Genomic DNA, 27863 nt, shown 5'->3' on the forward strand with positions numbered 1-27863 from the left:
AACTAATATTATATAGGTCACCATAAAGAAATCAGATGGAAGTAACTTAGTCAATATTGATCCTGGCTGGGATTGGACAAAAGATCTATGAAAGACTATATATCTCTATATCCCATATCCTGAGCTACCCAGACATTATTATGGAAAGTTTTTAATCAGACTTGACTGGATACGTTTTATAGGGCAAAACACATTTATTTTAGAACATTTGCTACAGCATTAACTAATTATTACAAATAATACAAGAGAACTTTACAAGTCATAGCATATAAGACTTTAAGTCATAGCATATAACTACTGAACGTTGCTGTGATCCTGTTTAAAGATTAAAGTATTTAAACATTTTTAATTATGTCATAGTGAAATTTAAGTTGTTTTTTATTTGTTTATTTTTTAATATATATAAATCAAATATTTTATTAGGCAAAGACTAGGTTCTGTATGATCATGTCTTACAAATTTCACTGTGCATTAGTATTTGCTGATTTTGCAGTTGTATGTTTTTATTGATTTTTTAATACTTCTAAGTAAATTATATATAAATTGGCAATGTTGGTAAAGATTTACATTGTGAAATTTCTAATATAGTACCTGACTGTCCCGCATTATGTAAAAGGGGCATTTTTATACTTTAGGATGAAGCAGACACCAAAAAAAGTGCTGTCGTGCTATTTTATGGAGACACATAAATTACTATGCAGCTGAAGCATTATAATTTTGTGCTTAAAGATTTTTTCCTCCATTAGTATCTAGTGCTAAATCCTGAGAAATCAAGCTTAGAGATTTCCTTTTCATTAAAAAAGTTGGTTCGGTCTATGCGAGAACTGGGACTTCCAACTTTACTCAGCCAGGCCTTCCTGAAAAATAAAATAAAAATAAAAGCATGTTAGAATAAAATGAACTGTACGTGTGACATTTGCTCTTCTGTCATGCTTTCTATTTAAAGGGCTTATGAAGCTCAGCTTTTCAATGAGGAAATTAGTCCTGATAAATGGTTTCCAAATATGTTATCTCCCTCAGCAGTTTTTCCCCTTTTCTGTTTACAAGCAAGATAAAATTATTTAAATAGTAAATAAAATTGTCAGTGTTTCAAAATATATTGTAGAATATTACATAGAATTAAATCTGGACTCTGAACAAAATTTTAGCTGATGTAGGCTCCTTAAGGGTGCGTTATTAAAACGGGTACTTAGTTTTACCTACTATAATTATGTCATTCATTATAATAGTATGTGTTTACAAAGTTCATAGAGTACTCATTGCAAGCACCAGAGCACCATATACAATTAAAAAAAACAGTAACAAGAAAGGATTATAATACCCTGGAATGTTTGAGGGGGTCAGAGAAACCTTAAATCAAACAGCATACAAACTACATTAAGAGAATGTTATTGAGTTGCAAAGTCAAGTATTAAAAAGTTAGGAAATGCCAGAATTTAGGCTGTCTGTGCAACATTAATTCTGCCCTTGCATGCATGTGCATAATGAACAGTCTTTAATTACATAAACACATTGTTTTTCCTTCACATGACACTGAAATTAATAGCACTACTCCTGGAGTAAGGCACTACTCAGTGTGAGTAAGAGTGGCAGAATCTGGCCTTTAGTTAATACTTTGTTCCAGATAAGAATTAACAAACCTTTCCAATTTGCTATTTTCACAATGCACTGTACAAATACGGTGCAGAAGAGTTTTCTAACTTATCATCCTCAGCATCACTCACGGTAAACGGATCTGCAATGATTTATCAACACTTAAATTTCCTAAGGGTTTAATTTCTCTTATTTATTTGAGAGAATAAAATATGTTAAAGTATTTTTATTGGTTGGTTTGTTTATTTTTTTAACCTTGCTATCACACACCTGTGACACTCCACCCCATATTCTTCATAATGATATTCTTATAATATGATTATAGCATAATTATGATGCATTTTATGCACGACAGGTCACATGAGATGTCATTGAAAATGTTGTTATTCGCTGAATATTTTTATCCTATTTGTATGCATGTATCTTTTTTCTATCTGTAGTTATGAATATTGACTATGTATCTGTATTTCAAATGTAGTTACACTTGGGTAATGCTCACTAGGCAAGATGTTTTCAGTCTAGCTAGCTGGTTGGGAATGGTGTATTCAGGGTAATGAGCCATTAGGGAAAACAATAGGCCTTAGGAAAAGCTTATTCCCCACCTGGTAAGCCTTCCTGAGAGTACTCCCGACAGCCTGTAAGTAATGGCTGCTATGACTCCACAGGGTCATGTGACCAGGCCACATGACTCTGGACTTCATTTTGGGGTGTCAATATTTTTTCACAAACTGAGTTTGGGACAAAGGATTCCTGGCATATGCTAAAGCTATGTAAGGCAGGGAGTGACATCATCTGCTGCTATTTACTCCCCACACAAGAAGACTCCTGGAAACACCTGAGGAATAAAGACTGAACTGGGGGAAGTGCTGGACCCAGACTAAAGAGATTTCTAGCTTGCATATGAAAAATCTGGGGATTCTAAGCTGTAAAGCAAGTGCAGCTTGTCCCTTAAGAATCTACAAGTCTGCTTGTACCCCAGCAGTCAGGGTGAGAAATTGCTAATTCACCTCCAATCTATCTAGTATGTTATGTTTAGTTTGCGTTTTTTGTTTATTTGCTAAGTAATCTGCTTTGAGCTGTTTGATATCACTTATAACCACTTAAAATCTATCTTCTTGGAATTAATAAACTTATTTTATGCTTTAATCTAAACCAGTAAATTTGGAGTGAAGTGCTTGGGAATCTTAGCTTGGGGGCCTGTTGCATTTCATCTCCACACTGAGGGAGAGATGAACTCTATGAGCTCATACTGTGCAGTTTCCTGCGCAATGCAAAATGGGATAATTTGGGTTTATACTCCAGTGGGGGGCTGCGTACCTGGGTTATCTTGGCTGTAGCCTCTCTATTGTTGGTCAGCAATACTGTGTGAGAGGCAGGGGTTTTGCTCCAGGGGTTTTGCCGCCCCAAGCAGCCAGAAAAAAAAAAAGCCAGGATCGTGATCTGCGGCAATTCAGCGGGAGGTCCTTCGCTCTGAGCGGGAGTGAGAGACCCTCTGCCCAATTGCCGCCGAATACCTGAACATGCCACCCCACTCCGGAGTGGCCGCCCTAAGCACCGGCTTGCTAAGCTGGTGCCTGGAGCCGGCCCTGGTGAGAGGGAGCCCAGGCTGGTGGGTCACAGGGCTCGGTGGTACCCCAGTTCCAGATAGCACCCCGGAGATGGAGGGGCAGAAACCTGTCACAGGACCTGTTACAGCAAACTGCTGTAAAGTGTAAGCTGACTTTAGCCAGAGCTTCAGGCCACACATTGTATAGTATTGTGCTTTTTGTCTAAAAATGAATACCTCTGCTCCACAAAGTACAGTACATCTTGTGTGCACACTGACAAGATATAAAGATAGATGATTGACTGTTTTTTAGGAACTTACAGACATGAAAATAATGCAAATAACTAATGTGAGATTTAATAATCACTTTGGGTTTTACTGCTAGAATGGCTCTACAAAAATGTACTTAAGGATCAAATTATTTCTCAAGATTCTAGATCAACGGTGTGTTGTAAACAAGACACGAGAAGTCATTCTTCACTCTACTCTGCGCTGGTTAGGCCTCAACTGGAGTATTGTGTCCAGTTCTGGGCATCGTATTTCAAGAAAGATGTGGAGAAATTGGAGAGGGTCCAGAGAAGAGCCAACAGATATGATTAAAGGTCTTGAGAACATGACCTATGAAGGAGGCTGAAGAATTGGGTTTATTTAGTTTGAAAAGAGAAGACTGAGAGGGGACATGATAGCAGTTTTCAGGTATCTAAAAGGGTTCATCAGGAGGAGGGAGAAACTTGTCCACCTTAGCCTCTAATGATGAACAAGAAGCAATGGGCTTAAACTGCAGCAAGGGAGATTTAGGTTGGACATTAGGAAAAGTTCTTAACTGTCAGGGTAGTTAACACTGGAATAAATTGCACTAGGAGTTGTGGAATCTCCATCTCTGGAGATATTTAAGAATAGGTTAGATAAATGTCTATCAGGGATGGTCTAGACAGTATTTGGTCCTGCCATGAGGGCAGGGGACTGGACTCGATGACCTCTCGAGGTCCGTTCCAGTCCTAGAGTCTATGAATCTATGAATCTATAACAGAACGCACTAAAGCAAATGCAATAGCAAAGTAGAATTCATTTTCTGTGTACTGCTTCTAAAGAGCAATGCATCTTACATACATTTTTATCCATGACTAAGACTGTCTTAATTAAGTAATTGTTCACTTAACAATGCAGTTAAAATATAAGATTTTATTCAATTCGATATGAATTTTGAACAGTTAAAGCAATTAAATTGTTGATTAGTTTTACTGAAAGTTACACTCAGCATTACACAAATAAAATATTCTTGCACTGAGACTTATCTTGATATCTCCACCATGAGAACCACAAATCCATGGAGGCTTTAGACCTTGAACCAACACATGAAATACACCTGGGACATAGGCCACGTTTTATTATAGCCCTATCAAGAACCTGGGAAAAGTGCTGATAGGAGATCTTTTTATGTTGAATTTCTGACAATCCAATGTAATAACTGAAAGTGCCTCAGAGACCATTGCTGGCTGTATGGAGCAAGAAATGAATTTTCCATTACTTATATTACAGCTGTAGAAACACTTCAGTGTTGCCACCAAAATGGTTAAATCAATGCTTGTATTAATGGCCCGGATCTGGACAAATAAACGTTATCCTTGAGGGCAAGTTTACAGACTCCTGGTTAGTTAGGAATCTCTATTTCTAAAGTTTAGTTATGAAAGCAACTATGTGCCTAGACCTCAAGTGTTTTGGGATATAACTGTAGGAGCTGTACGAATGCACTTGGTGGGTTAGTGAAGCATGCATCCAAGAGAGAAGCGCCCTTATAGGAAGGCTCAAGCGGGGCTAAGTGGAAAGAGAAAGATCCCTTACAAAATACCACACAGAACTAGGGAGGAGAATGTGTGCTCAGAAGGAACTGGCTGTGAGGGCAAAAGCCTTGATTTGGTCTATAACTGTTTATCGTAGATCAAATTAATATCCAATTTTTACTAAATGTTTACACACATTTAGACCCAAAAGAGATTGTTCCCAAGGAGCTATGTGGGTTGTTAGTTGTGTGACTCCAGTGTGGTCACAACGTGTTTACACTGCCATCCTGCATAAGCCTTGAAAAATTTACTTTGAACCAGTGCTTGTAACGCATAGGTTTTGGTGCCCAGAGGAGGACTCTGTAGGACCTTCCTATCTGCTATGCTTCATTTCAAAATCCAATGGTATCTTTTGTTATTTTTTACAAAATAACTGTTTGTTCTTTCAGCCCTTTGCCAAGACACCTATCTTTAATTAAAATTCACCATAATCTAGGGAGCAGACCCTGGGAATCCCTACAATTGTCAGACATCTGAAGTGTACAGAATCTTTGATTTTTTTAAGACCTCCTTCAAACCCTTTATATGTAACTATAATATCATGTATTCATTTGTAAAACACTTTTGACTAGTATCAAAGTGCTTTGTAGAAAGACCCACAGTAATGCAAATGTGTAATAAGAATAATAGAATAAGATGGGGGGGGATATTTTCAAAGGGACTTTAAAAATGGAAAGAGAAATGATAACATGTATATTGGCTAGTTTGGTGAATTGCTGGAGTTCATGGCCAGTCTGACTGGGCAAGAAGCAGCGTGCATGAGTCTGGTTATTAATGCAGATAAAACTAAGTCTCTGGTCATTACTTTCACAGTCTCCAGCTCCAGATTACAACCAGCTCAGTATTAACCTATCCAGATGGAATAGTGAGCAGATGGCAACTGTCAAATACTATGGCAGCATCACAGATGAGTGTTGGAGGATGCTTTAAAGATGTGGACACTTGTGTAGCAGCAGTTGCTGTCAGGCTTTAGGCCCTTTGGTGGCCTTTGTGGCACGTTATAACATCAAGCTTGCTTTGAAGCTGCAGTCCTGTGAGCCATGGTTACATCACCTTTATTGTAGGGCAGTGAAACAGGAATGCTGAGGAAGGCTGAGGAGTGGCCACTTGGTGTTTACAATTCTCATCGTCTTTGTCAGCTGCTCCATATTAAGTGACAGGACAAGATTCACAACGAGGTTGTTCATAGCTAAACCTGCTAACCATCTCCATCAACCCTGCTTTGGTTTTAGCTTTAACTTTCTTGATATGGACACATCATATGTTGTAGGATGGAGGACCAATGAATTAAAATGTGTTTACCAAGGAATACTGCTACATAGCCAGTGATCATGTGGTCATCAATGTGGATTCCAGTAAGATCACCAGTTATGAACATTGTGACCCAAAAACCTCTTAATGACCATTGTCAAGGAGGTTACAGGAATATCCAGATTGTGTTATGTACTCTCTGGTTCACCAAAGAATGTCATATGAGGCCTCAAATGAAAGCCAGTGTCACACTGGTTATTAGTATCATTGTGAAATTTATGTACAAATACCACGCATTATGTCCCAAACTGATGTCCTTAGAAGAGGTTTTAGAATAAATTGATAAACTGAGCAGTAATAAGTCACAAGGACCCGATGGTATTCACCCAAGAGTTCTGAAGGAACTCAAATATAAAATTGCAGAATTACTATTAGGTTACATATTACCATCACTGAAATCAGTCTCTGAACCAGATGACTGGAAGGTAGTTAATGTAATTTTAAAAATGAGACTAACTTCAGTACTGGAGACATTGGTTGAAATTGTAGTAAAGAACAGAATTATCAGAAATATAGATAATCATGATTTGATGGGGAAGACTCAACACAGCTTTTATCATGAGAAATAATACCTCATTAACCTATTCAGATTCTTTGAGGGAGTCAACAAACGTGTGAGTAACAGTGATCACTGTATTGACTGGTACTTGGATTTTCAGAAAGCCTTTGATAAGGTCCATCACCACAGACTCTTAAGGAAACTAAGTAGCCATGGGATAAGAGGGAAGGTCCTCTCATGGATCAGTAATTGGTTGAAACAAAGGTTAGGAATAAATGGTGAGTTTTCACAATAGAGACAGGAGAACAGTGGGGTTCTGTATTGGGGCCTATGCTGTTCAACATATTTATTAGTGATCTGGAAAAGAGGATGGAAGTTAAATCCTAGTGAGGAAAATAGAAAGGAGCATAAACTCTGGCAAGTGAAGTGCAAAAATATAACGAGAAAGGCCAAAAAGAATTTGAAGAACAGCTAGCCAAAGACTCAAAAAATAATAGCAATTTTTTTTTAAGTACACCAGAAGCAGGAAGCCTGCTAAACAACCAGTGGGGTCCCTGGATGATTGAGATAGTAAAGGAGCACTCATGGGCAGTGCGTGCATCACTGGCTGGGGGAGGTTAGCTCCCAGCCCCAGCCCTTCGTCCAGAGACCCTGTCCCTTCCATGCCCCCACCTGAGCCCAGAGGTCCCCCCACCACAGCAGCCAGCCCCTGCCCCAGGCTAGTGCCCCCAGCTCCAGAGCACCCCTCAGCCTCTTCCCCCGCAACTCCAGAGCACGCAGCATAGCCTCAGTCTCCCCAGCCCTGGACTGCAGGGAGGATGGGCGGAGCGGCACAAGCTCAGGCCACCCGGGAGACTGGAGCTACGCCGAGTGGAAGCAGGATGGGCGGGCACATGGGGGCAGAGCATGGACGGGCCATATCTGGCTGTTTGGAGAGGCACAGCCTCCCCCAGTTTATGACACCCACTGCTCATGGAAGCACTCAAGGATAATAAGGTCATTGCAGAGAAACTAAATGAATTCTTTGCATTGGTCTTCACGGCTGAGGATGTGAGGGAGATTTCCAAACCGGAGCGAGGTTTAGGTGACAAATCTGAGGAACTGTCCCAGATTGAGGTGTCATTAGAGGAGATTTTGGAACAAATTGATAAACTAAACAGTAATAAGTTACCAAGACCTGATGGTATCTACCCAAGAGTTCTGAAGGAACTCAAATGTGAAATTGCAGAACTACTAACTGTAATTTGTAAGGTTTAAAACAAAACAAAAGGAAGTATTTCTTCTCACAATGTACAGTCATCCTGTGGAACTCCGTGTCAACCTGTGGAACTCCATGTTGTGAAGGCCAAGACTATAACTGGGTACAAAAAAGAACTAGATAAATTCAAGGAGGATAAGTCCATCAATGGCTAATAGCCAGGATGGGCAGGGATTGTGTCCCTAGCCTCTGTTTGCCAGAATCTGGGAATGGGCAATAGGGGATGGATCACTTGAGGATCACCTGGTCCCTTCATTCCCTCTGGGGCACCAGGCCTTGGCCACTGTCAGAAGACACAATACTGGGCTAGATGGACCTTTGGTCTGACCCAGTATGGCTGTTCTTATGTTATGATGAATAGAGAAGGCACAAAGTTTGCAGACAATACAAAACTTTTCAAGATAGCAATGGAGTGAAACTTTAGACATCTGCCCTGGCATGTGGTTAATGCACAAAATCATGATTTGCAATAAGATAATGGAATTGATGTATGTTATTAGAGTGTCTTTAGAACTCAGTTTGTACTAGAACACTGATCCAAAAGGCAATATCTCCAGGGTATGGCAATGGCTTATGTAGCCTTTTATCTCTAGATCTCTGGTTCAAGTCCAGGTTAGATCAGTAAGGACTGATGGCTCATCCATGGCCCATGCGAGAGGAGTTGGTGGTGTCTACATAATAAAAGAACACAACTGGTGGACTCAGAGGCATACAGCATGGAGGTCGAACTTCCCTCTTATGCCTTTAGGTGGCCCTTCTGGAAATGGGTTGAAACATGCTTATGGAGTGGTAGGAGCTGTGATATTGGGGACTGTCTATAAGGGCTGTGTATCCCAGACACAGAGTCTGGGCAGCATGCTATGAACCTCTTACTGTCATGCCCAGCCAATTGGAACCAGACATAGAATAAAGCAAATTTCTTGCAAGCGCTTTAAACGCTGAGTGATCAATGAACACTGCAGGAAGGAACACTTAAATTTCAGCCGCATGTGTTGTACTTGCTTCAGGGACACAGGGCTTCTCCAGGCCTTGCAGCCTAGCATCTTTCAGGAATCTTATGGTCACTTACAATTAAAAAGAAAATGAATCTTTCAAATGTGGAAGAGGTTGTGGACAGATCAAATTTCAGATATATACATAGTGCATTTGTCCCATGATGAAACAAGCATGGAGGCATTTCCATATCCAGACTGATTTTTACAGTATTTAATCATTGACTATTAAAAAGAGCCCAGCTCATTTTCATCCTGAGGTTGTGGAGAGAATCCTAAGCCACCTAAGTACTAATTTAAAAGTTTGTGGAATGTAGAGTGACCAGATGTCCCATTTTTAAAGGGACAGTCCCATATTTAAGCCCTTCTGCAAGTATCCTGACTTTTTCTTAAAAACAGGTAAATTGTCCTGTACAGTATTTGTCTCCGCCCCCCATCAGTACTGGCGGTTCCTGCTGCTGGACGGATTCCTGCTTGCCAGGCACCTACTCACCAGCGGTGAGTGTGTGTGTGTGGGGTCCAATGGCCAATGAGGGGGGTGGGTGTGCAAGGCTGATGGTGGGGCGAAGGTGCAGCACGCGAAGCCAGCTGCTCCCCCTGCTGGTCCATCAGCACAACCCCTGCTGCATGCCAGCCCTTGGTCAGCAAGGCCCCGTCCCCCATTTCATTTCCAGCCAGCACTGGCTGCACACTGCAAGCCCACTCACTGGCCCTTTACAGGCTCCCCCTCTTGCTGTCCTCTCTCTGCTTTGCCCCTCCGTCCCACTGTTCCTCCATATCCCCCTGGTGGGACGCATCCCACTCCCAGGGCTGTGCAGAGAACCAGCCCCTGGTTGAAGCATTCAGCTCATCAACAGCCTGGCTGGCAGGCTCCTTCCTTCCCCCACTGCCTCTGGCTGGGCCGGCGACCCAGGAAAGCTCAAGACCCTCTGGCCTGGGACGCTGGCCAGGAGGAGCTGAGCCCTGCATGTGCCAAAGCCCTGCACAGCGCTGGCAGGGGGAAGCCTCTCCTCCCCTCAGCTAAGCTCTGGAGTGGTGGTGGGGAAATGATTCCCAGCCTGTTTGCGCCCTGACCCTGTGGGCTCAACAGAGCCCCCCAGGCAGGAACTTAGCATCCTCTTCACCCCACCCCCCATCTCCTGGAGGTGTTAGCTGCCTTTTGACACTGTGCGGGTAGGAAGGAAAAAGCTGCTTCTAGCCATGGGAGTTGGGGGGAGAAGAGATAAGCTCTGCAAAGACACAGGCCAGGTCATCCCTCCCCAATCACTCCTCCGCCCCTTTGGCTGGAAGCAGCTTCCGTCCCCTCCCTCCTGCACCGTGCCAAAAGCCTGCTGCTGGCCACATTCTCGTGTGAACCCTGACAGAAATCTGGGGAGGGGGGGGCCATGTGACCCTACGTAGCCCCCCGCTGCTGGGACGACACAGCACCAGGTACCAGGAAAGGCAGGTGGCCCAGCCAGGCATGGAAGGTGGAGAGCACTGGGCAGGGAGAGTTGGGTCAGTCGATCACGACTCCCGATGTGAGAGAGGTGTACAGGCGTGTGTGTGTGTGTGTGTGTGTGTGTGTGTGTGACCTCTCTCCATGTGAACCTTAAAGATAAGAAGGTAAATAAAAATAATCCAACTACGCAGTATTTCTTTTTAACAGGGACTCAGCCAACTTGATGTTAATCTGAACATTTGTACTGAATAGTTCTGATGGATTGCTGTTGAATTCACTTGAATATGAGTAATTTTACCAGGTGTCCCATATTCAGTATGGAAATATGGTCATCCCAGTGAAATGAAATGGAACCGGGTTTTGAAGGTGATCTAAGCACAAAGGGTTGGGGAACTCCAAGCTTTAGAAAGGGCTACCTAGGTGTGATGGCCTCTTTCATGGTAACATGCGTGGCAAGTGAACCCCCACTTTGGGTAGACTAGCCTGCTGGCCATGCCCCTTCCACCTGAGGCCCACCCCCCGAATGCCGGAGCCCAGAACCATGCTCCTCCCGTAACAGGAAGAGCCCTGAGGACCCCCTGGTGACTGGAAGAGCCCTGGCCTGCCCACCCCAGCCACGATGGGCACACCACCCCCAACCCCAAAGTGCCAATTCAGTCCCAGCCACACCGGGCTGAGCCACCACCATCACCACCCCAAGCCACCGGGCCAAACCGCCAGCTCCCCTGAGCTGCCGGGCCAGCCCCGGCACACAGCCAAGCCGCCTAACTCCCCCGCCAGACCCTCCTATTCACTGCTGGCTCGCCACGTTCCCTCCTCACTCCCCACTCCCAAGGAGGGATGCAGCGAGCAATGGCAGGCAGGCAGCAGCAGCAGCAGCAGGCAGTGGGGGCCTCGGGGAAGGGGCAGAGCCAATGCAGCCCAGGTGTCCAGAGGTGGGTTCATGGCTTAGCCTTCCCTGACCTACTGTACCCGCTGTCCATGCATGTTAACTACAGTGGTGTTTACTAGCACAACAGTATAACAAGAGGTAGATATGCACTTTATATAGAATGAGAAATAGAATCTGGAAAAGTTAACACTGAACTGTTAAACTTTACTCTGTTTCCAATTAGCAAGGATAGAATATTTGAGATTGCATGTTGAAGATTGTATTTTTAAGTGAGTGAGAGAGAAAACCAACATTTCAAATATTTCAGTACTCCCATAGTGTTGTCTTAATAGAAAACACTATTGCCAACCGCAAGCTTTCAAAATTCATGACTCAGGCCCCCAAATCATGAGATTGGTTTTAAATAATGAGCTTTTACAAATAATAAATGTGGGGTTCTTTTTTCTTAGCTTTCTGAGTCTTTAGGATGCATTTGGTTCATGTTTGCAGGCTCTTCACACTCCTGAGGGCTAGAAACTTACCTTTATTTTAAATAAGAGTGGAGATTCGCATTTCATCAATAGTCCCCAGGAACTTGGGTTTAAAAGAAATTTTTTTGGAACTCTCACAATAAAGCAGTGAGAGTTAACAACACTATGATAAGCTTGCTTTTTTTTTTTTTTTTTAATGAACATAATGTGTGCATGTGCATGCACATACACACACACAAAATAAGGCAGGACCAAAAGATGTTATGAAACCTTCACATAAATTGAGCATTAATATTTACAAAAATATCTGCATAACAGCTTTTGGTAAAGTTAACATGCTACAGATGTTGACCCCATCTATACTACAATTCAAACTCAGTCAGAGAGGATCAAGTTTTTAAATACGATTCTTGCCTGTAAGCATGAGCAACGGGTATAATAGGCCAGGAGAGGCTCTGCCTCCCCTGGTACTTGCCACCGGATGCTCGGTTGCAGGTTTGGTGGGGGAAGTTTTTGTTGTATTATGCTTCTTGCAGGTTCCGGGGCAGCTGAGGAGGCCGTATGTGCTATTCAGCTTCCTGAGTTCATCACTAATCTCCCTGGACTCCAGAGAGATTACTGATGGACCCAGGAAGCTGAGTAACACATACCGCCTGCATGTCATGCTGCAGGTTTTCCTGAGTGGCTTGGGGTCTGGAGAGAGGGGGAGAAGGGAGGCGTGGCATGGCCAAGGGATCCCCAGGCAGTTGTGGGGGAGGGTTTGGGGCTCCTCTGGCTGAGGGGGGGCACTCGGGGCTCTGGCCCAGGGGAGTCCAGGCAGAAGGATCAGATCTGGGGGCTCCACCTGCCCGAAGGCGGGGCTCCACCTGCTGCCCCTGCCTGCAAGGCACTAATTTCAATTTCCTGGCCAGAAGGGCAGTGCTTCTCATGGGCCTAGACATCTTCAAATTTTAATCATCGCCTACGCTGAATGCAGCAAGATGGCTGGAGGCTGAGTTGTTTCTACACCAAAGATGCTGCTGAGCCAGCTGACAAGCATTCCTTCCTCTGCCTCCTCCATAGATTCTTCAGGTTTTATATAAAATGGAGCAGAAGAGGCAGGTGCAGTACAAATAACACATACCAGCTGGGTCAGCAGTGTTGGTGGGTTAAGGATGGGAAATGATGTATAAGCCCCACATAAACTGCCCCAAAAGCGATGCCTCAGAGCAATCCTCTGCCCCTCACTTCCCCTGGCTCAGGGGCATAGGATATTGAGTCTGCTAACAAAAGAGGAATCTGGGGACAAAGCTGAGAGGATCCAGTGCTGGTGTGAAGAAAGTAGCAGGAGGGAGTGAAGCAGTCAGGGACATCTCATGGGCAGTAAGCTGGGGAAGACAGGATCTCAGATGCAAAGCATTAGCGAAATCTGGAATGGCTGAGGGGTCCCAAGAGAAAAGCTTGAGGAGAATTATTAATTGCTTGGAGGAGGAGGCAGGGCTGGCTCCGGGCACCAGCGCAGCAAGCAGCTGCTTGGGGCAGCCAACAGAGAGGGGCGGCACATCCAGCTCTTCAGCAGCAATTTGGCGGCAGGTCCCTCACTCCCTCTCAGAGTGAAGGACTTGCCGCTGAATTGCCGTCGAAGAATGAAGCAGCGGCGGTAGATCATGGCTTTTTTTTTTTTTTTTTTTGCTGTTTGGGGCTGCAAAAACCCTGGCCCTGGCCCTGGGAGGAGAGCATGCAGAACAGGGTTCAAGGATCTCCAAAATACACTGAGCCTAGCAATCTTATAAAGTGATTTACAAAACTGTGCTCTAAACTGTGTGGACTGAAGCCTGTTGAAGCAGAATGCATCTGTCTACAGAGCCTTTGAAACTAAAGTTCCCTCTACTGTGCTGCCATGGAAACTGATGCATCCGATCAATGAAAGTGGGTCAGGGTAATTTTAAATTACCATGCCTACTGTATTGTAAAAAAAAAATAAAAAATTGTTACAAACAGAAAATGCTAGGTCAGGATCAAAGGGCATTATGTAAGTGTACATGTGTATATCTATCCATACATATAGCACATTATATTGTATATATGGAAAAGGGAGGGGGAAGCGGCACAGAGTGAGAGAGAAAGTGATAGAAAGTGCATTACTCCCTGGAGGTGAAATATAATTTTGACACATTTGATCAGGATGACCACATCAGCCCCCACTACAAAGCAGAGTCACAAGTCTGGGACTAGGTCGCCTTAGTGAGTGAAAGGAAAACAAAAAATACAACCACAACTTGGACCAATTGACAGTCCAAGGAGAGAGGCCAAGAACTGGGTGGGCGTGGAAACTGAAGTATGCTCTCATTGGGAGATGGGGTGAGGGGTTCAGTCAGATCCTACTGCAGTTATGGTTGGCACATCTCTATAGAGTATCCAGTGAGGAATTTCTTTGAGGTACAATTTGAAAGTAATGTCAACAACAAGGGCAAATGAGCAGAGTCTTTGACATGGAAAGGATATAAATTAGGTGTGACATCCTGAGAGTACTGAATAAACAGCAAGATTATACATATCTATTTAGATGTCACATATCTATTTATAATGTTATGAGAAAAATGACTTCTATGTGCTTACCACATACTGTATACGTTACGAATACTGAGCCAAATTTTCTACTGGTGTAAATTAGCATAGCTTTGTTGGTTTCAATGGAGCTGCATCCATTCACATCAGTAGTCTATTACGTACACATTCCTTAGCCCCGGTCTACACTGGGGGTGGGGACTGATCTAAGTTACACAACTTCATCTACGTGAATAACGTAGCTGAAGTCAACGTACTTTGATTGACTTACTGTGTTGTCTTCACCATGGTGAGTCGACTGCTACCACTCCCCTATCAACTCTTCCTGTACCTCTCCTGGCGCTGGAGTACAGGAGTTGACAGGAGAGGACTCGGGGGTTGATTTATCGCATCTAGACTAGACACAATAAATCAATCCCTGCTGGATTGATCACTGCCTGCCGATCCGGCGGGTAGTGTAGACATATAATTAGAAACCTGCTTCGTTAGACACATTTGACCCATATTGAAAGACCATACCTATTGTTAATTCTCAATCAAAAGGGAGCAATTTCTCAGCTAGAAGGAACTTTAAACCTAAGAACAACTTGCTCTGTTCTGATACCCCTGCAGATCTCTGTTTCACACACTGCCTAAATTTATTTTTATAAAGTTTGAGCAAAATTGGTTGACCTGTTTTTGATATGTGAGCAGAAAAAAGCATTTTCTCCATATGTTCTCGTCAGAGATTTTGCTCCACTTAAATAGCTTCAGCAACAAACTTCAAATTTGTCTTCTTTGACAGATCTCACTGAGATCTTAAAAAGCAAGCTACGTTTGCAGAAAATTAGGTAGTGTTAAAGTCATGTTTTTACACAACGCATAGTCAATCTGTGAAACTCATTACCACAAGAGTTCATTGAGAATGGTAGTGTCCCATGTTGCTCCGGTCTAAATGACTACATGAGACATCGGGCAACTGAGAATCAGGCTCTAGTAGTGCTTCATGCCCTCCTGCTGTAATGGTACGCTATTGGGGCTATCAGGAGAAAGAGGCTTCCTATTAGGTTTGCCAACTTTCTAGTCACACAAAACCGAACACCCTAGCCCCACCCCTTCCCTGAGGCCTTGCCCCCCACTCATTACATTCTCCTTCTCTCAGTGGCTCGCTCTCTCCCACCCTCACTCACTTTCACTGGGCTGGGGCAGGGGGTTGGGATGTGGGAGGGGGTGAGGGCTCCAGCTGGAGGTGTGGGCTCTGAGGTGGGCCTGGGGATAAGGGGTTTGGGATGCAGGATGGGGCTGCAGGCTAGGGGGTGGGGCCAAGGGATTCAGAGTGCAGGAGAGGGCTGTGGGTTGATGCAGGGGGTTGGGGTATGGGCGGGGTTGAGGGCTCTGGGGTGGGGGTGCTGACTCTGGGCTGTGGATGAGGGGTTTGGGGTGCACAAGGAGGCTTGAGGCTGGGGGCTGGAGATGAGGGATTTGGAGTGTGGGAGGGGGCTGTGACTTGAGGCAGGGAGTTGAGGGGCTGAGGGCTCTGGGCTGGGGATGAAAGGTTCAGGATGTGAGAGGGGGCTCTGGGCTGGGGCAGGATGTTGGGTGCAGGGGGGTAAGGGCTCTTTGCTGGGGCTGGGGATGAGGGGTTTCAGGTTCAGGAGAGGGCTCCAGGTTTGCGGGGAGGGCTCAGGGATTGGACAGGGGTTGGCACATGAGGTTGGGGCATGGGCTTAACTCAGGTGGTTCCTGGTTAGCAGTGCAGCAGGGGGACTAAGGCAGGCTGCCTGCCTGTCCTGGCAACGCATTGCGTGCACCCCAGAAATAGCCAGCAGGTCCGGGTCCTAGGTGTGGGGGCCAGGAGGCTCCACATGCCACTCTCGCCTGCAGGTACTGTCCCTCTGCACCTTCCATTGGCTGGTGCTTGGAGTGGGGAAAGTGCGCAGAGTCCGTGACCCCCGCACCTAGGACGCAGACCTGCTGGCGAAGGACAGTGCCAGGACAGGTAGGGACTAGCCTGCCTTAGCGCCACAGCACCGGCAACAGGACTTTTAACGGCCCAGTCGGCGGCGCTCATTGAAGCCATCAGGGTCCTTTTTCAACTGAGTGTTCCGGTCAAAAACCGGATACATGGTCACCCTACTTCCTGTGCCCCCTCCCCTTCTAGCACATTTGCTAACTCAAGGTAAATCTTAGGCCCATAGTGCAAACTGAAAAAGGGGGTTGGCTCTCCCCCTCTGATGCTGGGGGCCTAGAATAAGTCAGCCCCATTCTGGATAGTGTTTATTCTCCCACTTGGGGGTTTATTTCCCAACAATTTCTGGGCAGGTCCAAGGAGTGCCCCTTCGCCAAACAGAAAAAGGAATTAGTTCTAACACAAAACAAAGAGGAATATCTCCTCCTCCCCCACCCCCGCCACACACACACACTCTAAGGGTGTTTGGCTTTGTTATTGGCCCTGGGGTGTCAGTCCTTACCCTACTCAGGCAGCTAGTTTATGTAGCTTTCCCTGTAGGCAGGGCTGGCTCTAGGGTTTTTGCTGCCCCAAGCAGCAAAAAAAAAAAAAAGCCACGATCTACCGCTGCCGCTTCATTCTTCAGCAGCAATTCAGCAGCAGGTCCTTTGCTCCGAGAGGGAGTGAGGGACCCACCGCCGAATTACCGCTGAAGAGCTGGATGTGCCACCTCTCTCCGTTGGCTGCCCCAAGCACCTGCTTGCTGCGCTGGTACCTGGAGCTGGCCCTGTCTGTAGGGAGGAGAACAGCCATTCACCCTAGGGTAGCCTCTCTCCCTGCTGCCACTAGCCCTGCAGCAGCTTGTCTCTCCTCCCTCTCACCGGAGGAGCAGTTTTGAAAGATCTCAGACAGCCCTTAACTGGACTCAAGTGTCCCTAGCTGACCCAAAGTAGCCCCTTCTTAGCTTCGAGGGAAAAGGGGTTTTTATCATTCTAGGGCTAATGAGAGGCCTGCCACCCACTGTCTTACCGCTGTCCAGCCAGACTTTGTCACAGGCTATATTGTCACTTCATGAAGTCTGATTAAAAATTATTTTTCACATTGAGCCCATTCATTCACAAAAGACAGAATGATGTTTGAATGAGGAGTTTTTATGCCATTAGCTACTGTACCAATCCAAACTGTAGGGAAAAAAAAGAGAGCTCTGACATCTGGATGCTGATTGATTAGCACGTGTCAAAGAACATTAAAAAGTGGGTGTGTTTAAAGCAAATGTAATGTGCATAGTTATGCATATTACAGAGCTTGTGCAAAGAGTGAAGTGCAATTATTTCTAACCAACAATCACATAATTAAGATCCCTATGACTAATTTAGTCAGGGAAAAATAAGTTGGTCAAATTCCCCATTGTAGGCATTTTCAAAACCATCCATGTGGAGGGCCATTCTGAACCATCAATTATTCACTGATTCAGATGGGGAATTCTGCTTAAAATGAATATCAAATGGCACCAAGGAAGTAAATCAACTACTTTCTAGGCAGGAAGTGCTGTAAGATTGGTCCCAGCAACTACCAATCTGTGCGCCTTACTTCACTCTCAAACAGACTTGTTGAAATGATAGTTAAAAACAGAACTTTAAAGCACCTAGGTAAATGTGGTACAATAAGGAACAAACCAGCACAGCTCTGAAGAAGCTTGAAAACATGTCGCTCTCACCAATTGAAGTTGGTCCAATAAAAAATATTATGTCACCCAACTTGTCTGTCTGGGATTCACATGACTACAACTACACTGCATACAACAATAGGAATTAATAGTCAATTTTCAGCATTGTAAGAGGTTAATTGTGTGGTGTCCAAATGTTCTGTACTAGGACTTGGGCTAATATATTTATCAGTAGTGTGGAAAAAGAGATGAACAATCAGGTGGCAAAATGTGTAGCTGGCATAGTTACTTAATTTAGAAGCTCAGCACAGAACTCACAGCCCAGGGAAGGCAGGGGCTAAACCACATTTCCACTCTCCTGATACTGAGCTGCTCTTGTGGCTAGAAAGGCCCCCTATGAAACTTAGACAGCCCTGTGGGCCTGTCTATGTTATGGCACCTTCCCAGGGCTGTCCTATGAGCTGCAGCACTGGCCAGAATTCCCTCAGCATTGTCTGCTGTGCCCCACCCCTGACACATCTGGCTTAGGAGGTGTCCTCCACAGCAGGGAGAATTCTCCCCAGCCAGAACCAGGGCTTTTATGGCCCCTTTATGCTGCTCCAGCCCTTTTATGTGGCATTTATGGACAGCAGCAAGGATGAGGATTTCTCCTGTTATGTTGTTTGTCCTTGTGCCAGTGCAGTAGATATGGAATTTATACTTCACTGGAAGCTTGTGTGCCTGCAAGATTTGTCTCTTAGGGCTTTAGCCAGATGAAATTAGCCCTTGTCTTCCAGGCCAGGGAGGCTCTATATACTAGCTGCACAATGAGATGATCTCTCTAGGGGAGTAGTTGATCAATTACACAAGGCCAAGAAGTACACACTAAAAAGCTCAGCAACAGGCATTTGTGGTGCCACACCCCAGTAAATGAGCTGCCTCCCTCCTCACCACTGCAGGTCTCTTTGCTGGTTTCTCTCCAAACCTGCAAGTGCAATGTGGCCCAGTGGGAGTTACTACCATCTTATGGGTGGATTAAAGCTATGTGCCCATGCATAACCCCCTCTGGGGACGGGAGAAGGAGAGAATCATAGGACTGGAAGGGACCTTAAAAGTCCCATTGGTGGTGCTGGCCAGCTAAGGCAGGCTAGTGTGCCTACCTGTTCCGACACCACGCTGCGCCCCTGAAGCGGCCAGCAGCAGGTCCAGCTTCTAGGCAGAGGGGCCATGAGGCTCTGTGTGCTGCCCCCGCCCCAAGGGAGTCAATGGGGGCTGGGGAGGGAGCAGTGCCTGTGGGCAAAAGCCACAGGGAGCCGCTTGTGTGCCTGCACCTAGGAACCAGACTTGTTGCTGGCCGCTTTCAGGGCACAGCATGGTCCGTGGTGCCAGGACAGGCGGGACTCCTGCCTCTGCACCCTAGCTGCATTGCTGACCAGGAGCCATCGGAGGTAAGTCTGTACCCCAACCCTGTGCCCCAATCCCCTGCCCATCCCTGAGCCCCCCCAAACCCGGAGCCAATCCTGCACCCTAAACCCCTCATCCCTGGCCCCACCCCAGAGCCTGCACCCCCAGCCCAGAGCCCTGACCCCCTCCCACACCCCAACCCCCTGCCCCAGCCTGGACCCCCATCCCACACCCTGAACCCCTGATTCCCAGCCCCATCCCACAGATCTCATCCCCACATCCCAACCCTCTGCCTCAACCCTGAGCCCCTCCCACACCCCAAATCCCTCATCCCCAGCTTCGTTGGGTCGTGGGCATCAACAATCCCCAGAAAAAAAGGTTTGAAAACCACTGGTTTAGGCTACCACCCCAATACTGATGTTGTGGAAAGTCTTCCTGATCAAAACAGGAAGCTCGCTTCCCCTACAGTCACTATAGGTCAGGAATTTTTCAGCCTGAAGGACTATGTTTCTCCTTGTTTGGGAATGAGACTCTTTGAGCTACATGAACCTTTTGAATTAGTCAGCAAAGGGAGGACCAGCCCTGTATTCGCATGTGCACCACATCCCCAATGTCATTCCCACAAGTCTGACTTCCATAGAAAAGTACAGATTCATTTGTGATACAAAAAGTAAAAAACATTTCTGACTGAAATGTAGTGAATTCTACAAACAGCACCAGGAATTCTTAATAGTTTTTCTTTAAAAGTCCCCCTTCATTACAAGTGAAGTGTGGTGCGCTGAAACGCAAGAAAAGTAGTAGAGACCAAAGGGTAAGTTTGCAGCCACTTCAATTACTTTCTGGCTGTTTTTCAGCTGACAGCACTAAATATCTTATAAAAAGTAAAATAGAGACTTTTGAAGGGAAAAAAAATCCAGAGCTGTATGTAGGAATCAGTTTAAATTCAAGACTGAATGAGAGCTTTTAGTACTCACAAATCTTGCAATGATTTTATATGCTTTAACTTTCCCTCACCATCCCTCTGGTTTTGAATATTGCATTGACCAAAATGTCAGCAGACTTCTAACTAGCCTCCAATTTTGTGCCTGCAAAAACTTACGCACAAATTCTGTCCTGTCAAATTACACTATCTGTGCATCCACATGTGAAAGCACTGGTTAGATAGCTGGCAGCCCAATTACTTAATTTGCACATGCAAAGGTATACATATACAAAGCAATGCACAGACATTGTGCAGAAAAAAACCACGTATGCTAATGTATGCTGAAATGTTTACTCTGGATATTTTGATTCTTTTAATTTATTTTCTCATCACTTGGGAAACTGATTAATTCACGTTAGTTTTTACAAGGCGTCTTTAAAGAAAAGATAACTGCATTGTGGTGCCTAGGTACTATGACCAGAGATACATTACAGATAAACAGACTCATAGAATTTGCTATATCAGAATATCAACAACAAAGTGAGAGAAAGAGAAAACAGAATCTGTGGCAATTGTTCTTTCAAATGTTTCCACTTAATAAGCAACAAATTAATTTCCTGTAGTTTGGCTTCTTCATGTACCATTGATTGACTCGTGCATTACATGATTTACCATTTAAATTAAAAGATTAAACGCTGGCCAAGCAAGACCTATATGTTTAACCTTCAACCTTTACCATTTTTTAAAGCAACTGACACAGAGGATACATTTTAATAATTGATACTCCATTAGAGGATATAGCTGTTCAGAAAAATACTTATTACAAAAGCACACCACAGTAGATGTCATTGGAAAGCAGCCCCAGCAAACTCCTAAATGAATTTTGCACCATAAAAAACCCCTTAGCATTGTCAGAACTAATATTGAGCTATATAATATTTCTTTAAATACAGTTACAACACTGAGGCAGCAAAGAACTAATGTGCGCATACATTATACCTATCCTCCTCTTCTCTTTATTGTAAGAATTGCGCATTTCTCATGTAGCCACTAACTCCACTGAAGTGAATTACAGTTGTGTGTCTATACAATGAAGGTGCATTTGACTGTTATATTCTATATAACAGTCCTTAGATCTGATTAGATTTATGTCAAGGATTGAGATTCAAGCCTCAAAGAATTCTTTCACACCAGTGATGACACCACCCACATTTATCATGTCCCCACTGACAGAAAAATAAATCATCTGACTGGACACCCCACACTCTTGATCATCACATTGATTGCTTCAGGAAAAATTTTACTGTGAAATACTTAACAAACATCGCATCCACTACAATCTCTTCACCTCCAAGAGGTCAGCTATACAGTCCCTGAAATCCAGCCACCACACAGTGAGCAAACCAACAGACCAGGAAGGTGCCCTCACAGTACTCAACCATGATGACTCCATTAATGAGGCTGACCAACAAATTTCTGACATCCCCTACTATGAAGAACTCAAAGAACACCCCACACCACAATTTCCCCAGGAATATAAGGATATCATCAAGTCCTTCCCCAAACGTCTCCAAGAGAAACTCTATAACCTCATTCCCCACAAACCCACCCCACGGACGTTCTACATGCTTCCCAAGATATACAAACAAGGGAACCCAGGCAGACCCATCATATCTGGACACAGCACTCTTACTGAAGGAATATTGGGACTCACAGAAACCACCCTCAAACACAAAAACCTTCAAAGGCTGAGCCTGGGAGCTTAAATTCAAAATTTTGCCAGAAACTAAAAATCATGGACTGAACAGAGATATTGGATTAATGATTTATTATGACAATCCCACTAACCACCACCCCTCAATTGTTTTCCCCCTCCTTTTCCTTCTATAACTGGCCACTTCATCTTGAATGGTTTCAGAGTGGTAGCCATGTTAGTCTGTATCAGCACAAAGAGGAGTCCTTGTGGCACCTTGGAGACTAACAAATGTATCTGGGCATAAGCTTTTGTGGGCTAAAACCCATTTCATCAGATGCATGGCCTGAAAAATACAATAAGCTGTATATATATTACAGCACATGAAAAGATGGGAGTTGCCTTACCAAGTGGGGGGGTCACCTTGATTGAATTGGCCTCATTAGCACTGATCCCCCATGGTCAGTAAGTCAACAGCCACTAGAAAGTCCTGAGTGGCCCACTACTGTTTTTTACATGATTCATATCATACATTTATAGTATCACCTATTTGTATTACTGAGTCTGTCATGTCTTGTACCAGTGGCATTTTAATCTCTTGCCTTCACACTTCATCTGACATAACTCATCAGTGAGCCACGATGGTCTGTGAAGTGATATGGAGGAAGGGTGTTTAGGAGCCAGCACATTAATGTTTGCAGTCAACAAGTGGTTGTAGTATTGAACCAAACTAATAACATGCTGGTCCCAGAACTGGGCACCATTCTCTCCTAGGCTATTCTGCATTAGGTTTAGGGATGGACTAAAACACTGGTCCACCTTCCGAACAGGAGGCAACAAAAGCTCTGATTTCTGCTGGATACAGGCAGGCTTACAAGTTTTTTTCTGTTTGAGTTTTGCTCAGAGAAGCTAGACTGTGTTTGTTGGGACTGATGGGGTTAATATCCAGAAGTCACTGCTATATGAAACAAACTCTTTAAGTCAATGGAGAGACATGTGGGGATCAGAGATCTCTGTATATGAGCAAGTAGTGATTCCCAAGGCAAACTGAAAAAAGGCCCCAACCATTCTGTATTCTCCAAGTCCAGAGCAGGAAATCTCCCCCTTAATTCCCAGAAGTTATTAATTTTTCAAGTTATGACTTATTCCTACAGCAGCCTCTGGGACTTTCGTGATGGTAACTGTTCTTTTAAGAGTAGGGAAAACAACTACTCTTAAAAGAAATACCATGGAATCTTTTATGTCCACAAAAGCCTCTGTTTTTATGGCCTTATCCAAAACCATAAAACACACACACACATTAAACTGCATGGTATACAATTCATCTACTTCAGTAGGACAGAGGGTTCCATTCATTCTGTTGGGATTTGAATATGTTGTTACAAGGTTCCAATGCACTGACTGTGAAGCTACCTGTCTTGCAGAGGGCTGGAACTACCTGTGTAAACTGTTGGTAAGCAGAACCTGAATTTCTCACAAGGTTTACTAATCTAAATAATTTATTTTGTTGGTTTCCACTTCATTTTCGGCAGAAGCATGAATAAGGCCCTAACAATTTAGGCTCCAATCTTCTAGTAAAATATTACTTAGAGACAAATTTTTAAAATAAGCAGTAAAAATCAGGTGAAATCAGTTTTCTTCTTCGCTTATGGGTGTAATTAAACATTTATAAACTGTTAGTTTTTCCTGTCGAAGATTGCTCAAGTAATGCCAACTTGCCAAGTGTAATTTATCTATTTCAGTGATAATGGCTCCACTACTACAGTAAGTGAAAAGTATAACTATCTTTTTTTTCCTTACTGTATAGGTTTCTAGTTTTTATGGCTATTTAGTAGTAAATCCTTGATTTTTTTAGAAGTACTATTACTGGTGAAGTAAATATAAACTTATACCAATACCCATACATTTTTACACACATTTTGGCCTTAACTATTCCCCTTCCCTGAAGCTTCACTTGTCTGCCAAATATCTCATTGTTTTTCATAACTTATGCTATTTGTTTCCTTTTCCAAATTTCACTCATCTTGGTCAGTAAAATCAGTTTCTAACCAGCTTCACATTGCTGCCGTGATTAAGTAGTTAATTTTTGTACTGACTTTGAACTGAAAATGTAAAGCACTACGTAAGTGCCATGGACTTACAAACAATGCTAGGAACCATATCATTTTTTTAAAAAGCTGTTTTCACTGATTCTTTTTTAAAGTTATGAATAAACATTTGTAATAAAATGTTTTATGAAACCTACATTCTGGGCCTAATCTACCAGTGCCACATTAATAAATACAAACATGGACCAGTATCGTGGCTCACTGTGTTAGTCCATAAACTCCTGAGGATTACAAGTTGTCGAGCAGAGCTCTTGGTTGGCTTGGTATTTTGAGACAAATTTTGGATCTTTTCAGAAAACTTGAGTAAATGGGCCTTCACAAAGGTGTAAGTCAGGGAGCTGGAATCATTCCCCATCTCCCCAAGACATGTCATGGAGAACCAACAGAACCACTCTGCTGCAAGAGCTGGGCCTCCTTCATTCAGTATTTTTTTAATTTTTTTTTGGCTAGCAAATTTGCATAGCCATAGAGCAGCTGGTCGGGTCCCCAGAGCTGCACTCCACCACTTTTGTGCTGACATGAAGTTACAGCTCTGGCCTGTGAATGCCGCTTGTGCTGCGTGCCCTTCCTGCATAGCTGAATCACAGCAGGTCTGCTGTATTTAGATCCTTCCATGCATGCAATGTTGTTTTTGGGGAGGGTTGGGGAGGGAGGAATGTGGCTATGTGCAGAATTTGGCTCTCTGTGGCTAGTGTTTGCTATAATATGATTTTCAACTCTGCTGGCATTTATTTTGAGAGGAAATTTGAAACATATCCACAAAGTTACCAATTTCTCAAGGAACTAAAGGAATAAGACTGTTTGGAATAGCTAATTTCAAACTAAATTTTCAGTTATTTAGTGTGGCCATCACCAAGAGTTCCATTGTTATTATTCTGAAAGCAAGTATTTAAGATTGATGGGATTTTATGGAATAAAGCCTCTCAGGGAGATGTACTGTAATAGACTCTGGTGGAAAGATTTTGCTTGTCTGTTTTCTAGAGTATATATACATAGAGAATACAAAATATTTTTTTCTTTTTGAAAAAAATAGAAATCAGGAGAATAAAATAAAACCAATCATTTTGGGAAAAAGTTATGACATCTCATAACCATCAGAGGAATATGTTTTGATGAGAACAGTTCTAGACCAACTTGAAACACTTAGTCAAGGCTGTTCTGTGCTATCACACATTGTATATAACCTAACGTATGCTACATCCCGTGCATTTTCAATAAGTAAAAAATAAAATGTATATATTCAGAACCATTTACGTCAGCTCTGTCAGTTAAATATGAATTTTAAATTACAACAGCTGCAATGAAATTCAGGATCATACAGTATAATTTACAGCAAATAAAGAGTGTTCACCTCTCAGCAAAAAAGTGGAGTTAGGGGAAAAAAGCAAAGAGTATCGGAGCTCCATTGTTTTCTGTGACACCATCATGACTTTAAGTTTCTACGCAAAATATGATTTTGACCTTTTACTTTAAAAGAAGTCAAAGTCATAATCAAGAAATTGCATTGAGAGGAATATGAAATAATGATAAACACAACTCTTGAGTTAAAACAGGCCAGGAGCCAAATACTGTACTTTTATTTATCAAACTGCTCCCAGCATAATCCCTTCTGCTGGCTGAGAAACAATTTAACGTAGGTACCGTCTCAATTTATATATTCATATTACAGACAGAAAACTATGTTAAAAGAACATTATTAAGGTTGTAAAGTCAAGTGTCCAAAAGTTAGGAAATATCACAATTAAGGTTGCCTAAACTTTGAATGCTTGACTTTACAACCTTAATAATGTTCTTTTAACACAGTTTTCTGTGCATAATTTCCTAGGTTTTTAAAAAAGAAAACTGAAAAAACAAAATTCCATCATGTGTCATAATATTGACACCACATGGTTCATCAGCAGGTTTGGAACCTTTAGATCCACCTTATAGACCTCTGCCACTTGAGCTAAGGGGTAACAGATAGTAGTAGTCAGTTGTCATCCTCTTACATGAGGGGTGTGTCATAAACAGATAGCTAAGGGTTAATGTTTCTTTTACCTGTAAAGGGTTAACAAAGGGAACGACAAAGCCTGACAGAGGACCAATCAGGAAACGGGAGATTTTCAAAGCTCAAGGGAGGAATTGTTTGGGTATGGTGTCCTTTGTCTGTGTCTCTGGTTCCTGTCTCTCGGCTATGAGAGGGATCTTTCCTAATCTTCAAGCTTCTAATGCTTCAGTTTCCAAGTTGTAGTACAAAAGGTGAAAAACAATAGGCTTTTTTGTTTTTTTTGTATCTTACCATGTGGATGTTGCTGGGATGTTTAAATGTATTTCTTTTTGAATAAGCGGCTGTTTAATTTTATTATTTTTTCTTTTAATGCAATTGATCCTCGCTATATTGTTAACTTGCCTACAGAGACCAGTTAGTTTTTCTTTCTTTTTATATAAACTTCTTTTTTAAAACCTGTTGGATTTTCTTTCTAAGTGAGGCTCTAGGGAAGAAATCCTGTGCAGAAGACGGTCTCTCTCAGGGAAAGATGGAGGGGGAAAGAAGGACGGAGGAAGGTAAATTGCCCTCTCTGTTTTGAAATTCAAGGAGTTTAAGTACAGTATCTTCCCTAAGATCCCGGAGGAAGCCTGGGGAGGAAAGTAGAGAACGACGGAGGGGGTTATTTCCCTTTTGTGGTAAGACTTCAGGGCGTCTGAGTCTTGGGGTCCCCAGGGAAGGTTTTTGGAGAAAACCAGAGTGAGGGCCAAACCTGGATATTTGCTGGTGTATGCGCTATAGAGATCCAAGCTGTAATTAAGCTTAGGGAGGTTTCATGCAGGCAACCCACATTTTGACTCTAAGGTTCAGAATTAAAGAATCTAGCTTATGACATGGTGGCAGCGGTTGGGATTTGTTTCTGTTGCTGGTGAAGCCTCTCCGCTGGCTGCTAAGCACTGGTGTATTTTCAGGCTCTGGATGAGCTCTTTGGTATGGGTTGTCTGTTGCTCTTCTGCCCAGTTAGGCTCGCTGGTGCTCTCTGGGGCGTGCGGTTGAAGATGTGGGTTGCGATTGGCTGGTGCGGTTTTTGCTGTTCACGTTCCGGGCTGGGAATCGGAGGTGCTGGGTGGCTGGTTCAGCCATTGGCAGGGGATCCAGGTCACTTGTCTAAACAGTGCTAGGGTATGTTCTTTTACCGTGTAAAGAGTTAACAAAGGGAAGACACACTGACCAGAGGACCAATCAGGAAACCGGGGATTTCAAGAGCCAAGGAGGAATGTTTGGGGTTTGTCCTTTGAGTCTGTGTCTCTGGTCTGTCCCTCGGCTATGAGAGGGATCTTTCTTCTATTGCTTCAAGCTTCTAATCTTCAGTTTCAGCTTCTGAGACATCAGACAGACATTCTAGAAAGCTCATTTACAGACACACTGCTTTCTTGAACAAGACAAACAGCTATTACCACACAGGTTACTTCCCTTCCCCTGGCCTAGCAAAAACTGGTTAGACACAGACAAACTGCCCAGACGTAAATACCCTATCAAAAAGTTATAAACTGGATAGTCCAAGAGGATACATCTTTCTGCTGTTTTTTCCCGTTGCTTCTTGACTTGGAGCTGAAGTCTGGCTGCTCCTGTTTCAGGCACCAGCCAGTAATTCCAGCATCCCTTCGGCTTTTTTCTTCTCTCCTCATAGCCTTTCCTTCCTTTCCTTTCCGCCGCTCTTCCTCCAGCTTGGGCAAGGGCTGCTTTCTCCTTCATTCGAATTTCTGCGTTGTCGCGTTCATGTGAAACTGCAGGTTGTCTCAGGGTTG

The 27863-nt window shown here is 43.7% G+C and overlaps 1 protein-coding gene across 1 annotated transcript in view; it reads right to left on the reverse strand.

The window, feature by feature from the left end:
• Positions 1–278: 278 nt before the first annotated feature.
• Positions 279–27863, reverse strand: part of ACYP2 (acylphosphatase 2) — a 159477-nt gene continuing 131892 nt past the window's right edge. Inside the window, exon 4 of the mRNA XM_075064373.1 lies at positions 279–857. Coding sequence (XP_074920474.1) covers positions 743–857 — 115 coding nt within the window. The 3' untranslated portion in view covers positions 279–742. The remainder of the gene's footprint in view (positions 858–27863) is intronic.

Source organism: Chelonoidis abingdonii, chromosome 3, assembly GCF_003597395.2.
Source record: "Chelonoidis abingdonii isolate Lonesome George chromosome 3, CheloAbing_2.0, whole genome shotgun sequence".
Classification (NCBI taxonomy): domain Eukaryota; kingdom Metazoa; phylum Chordata; order Testudines; family Testudinidae; genus Chelonoidis; species Chelonoidis abingdonii.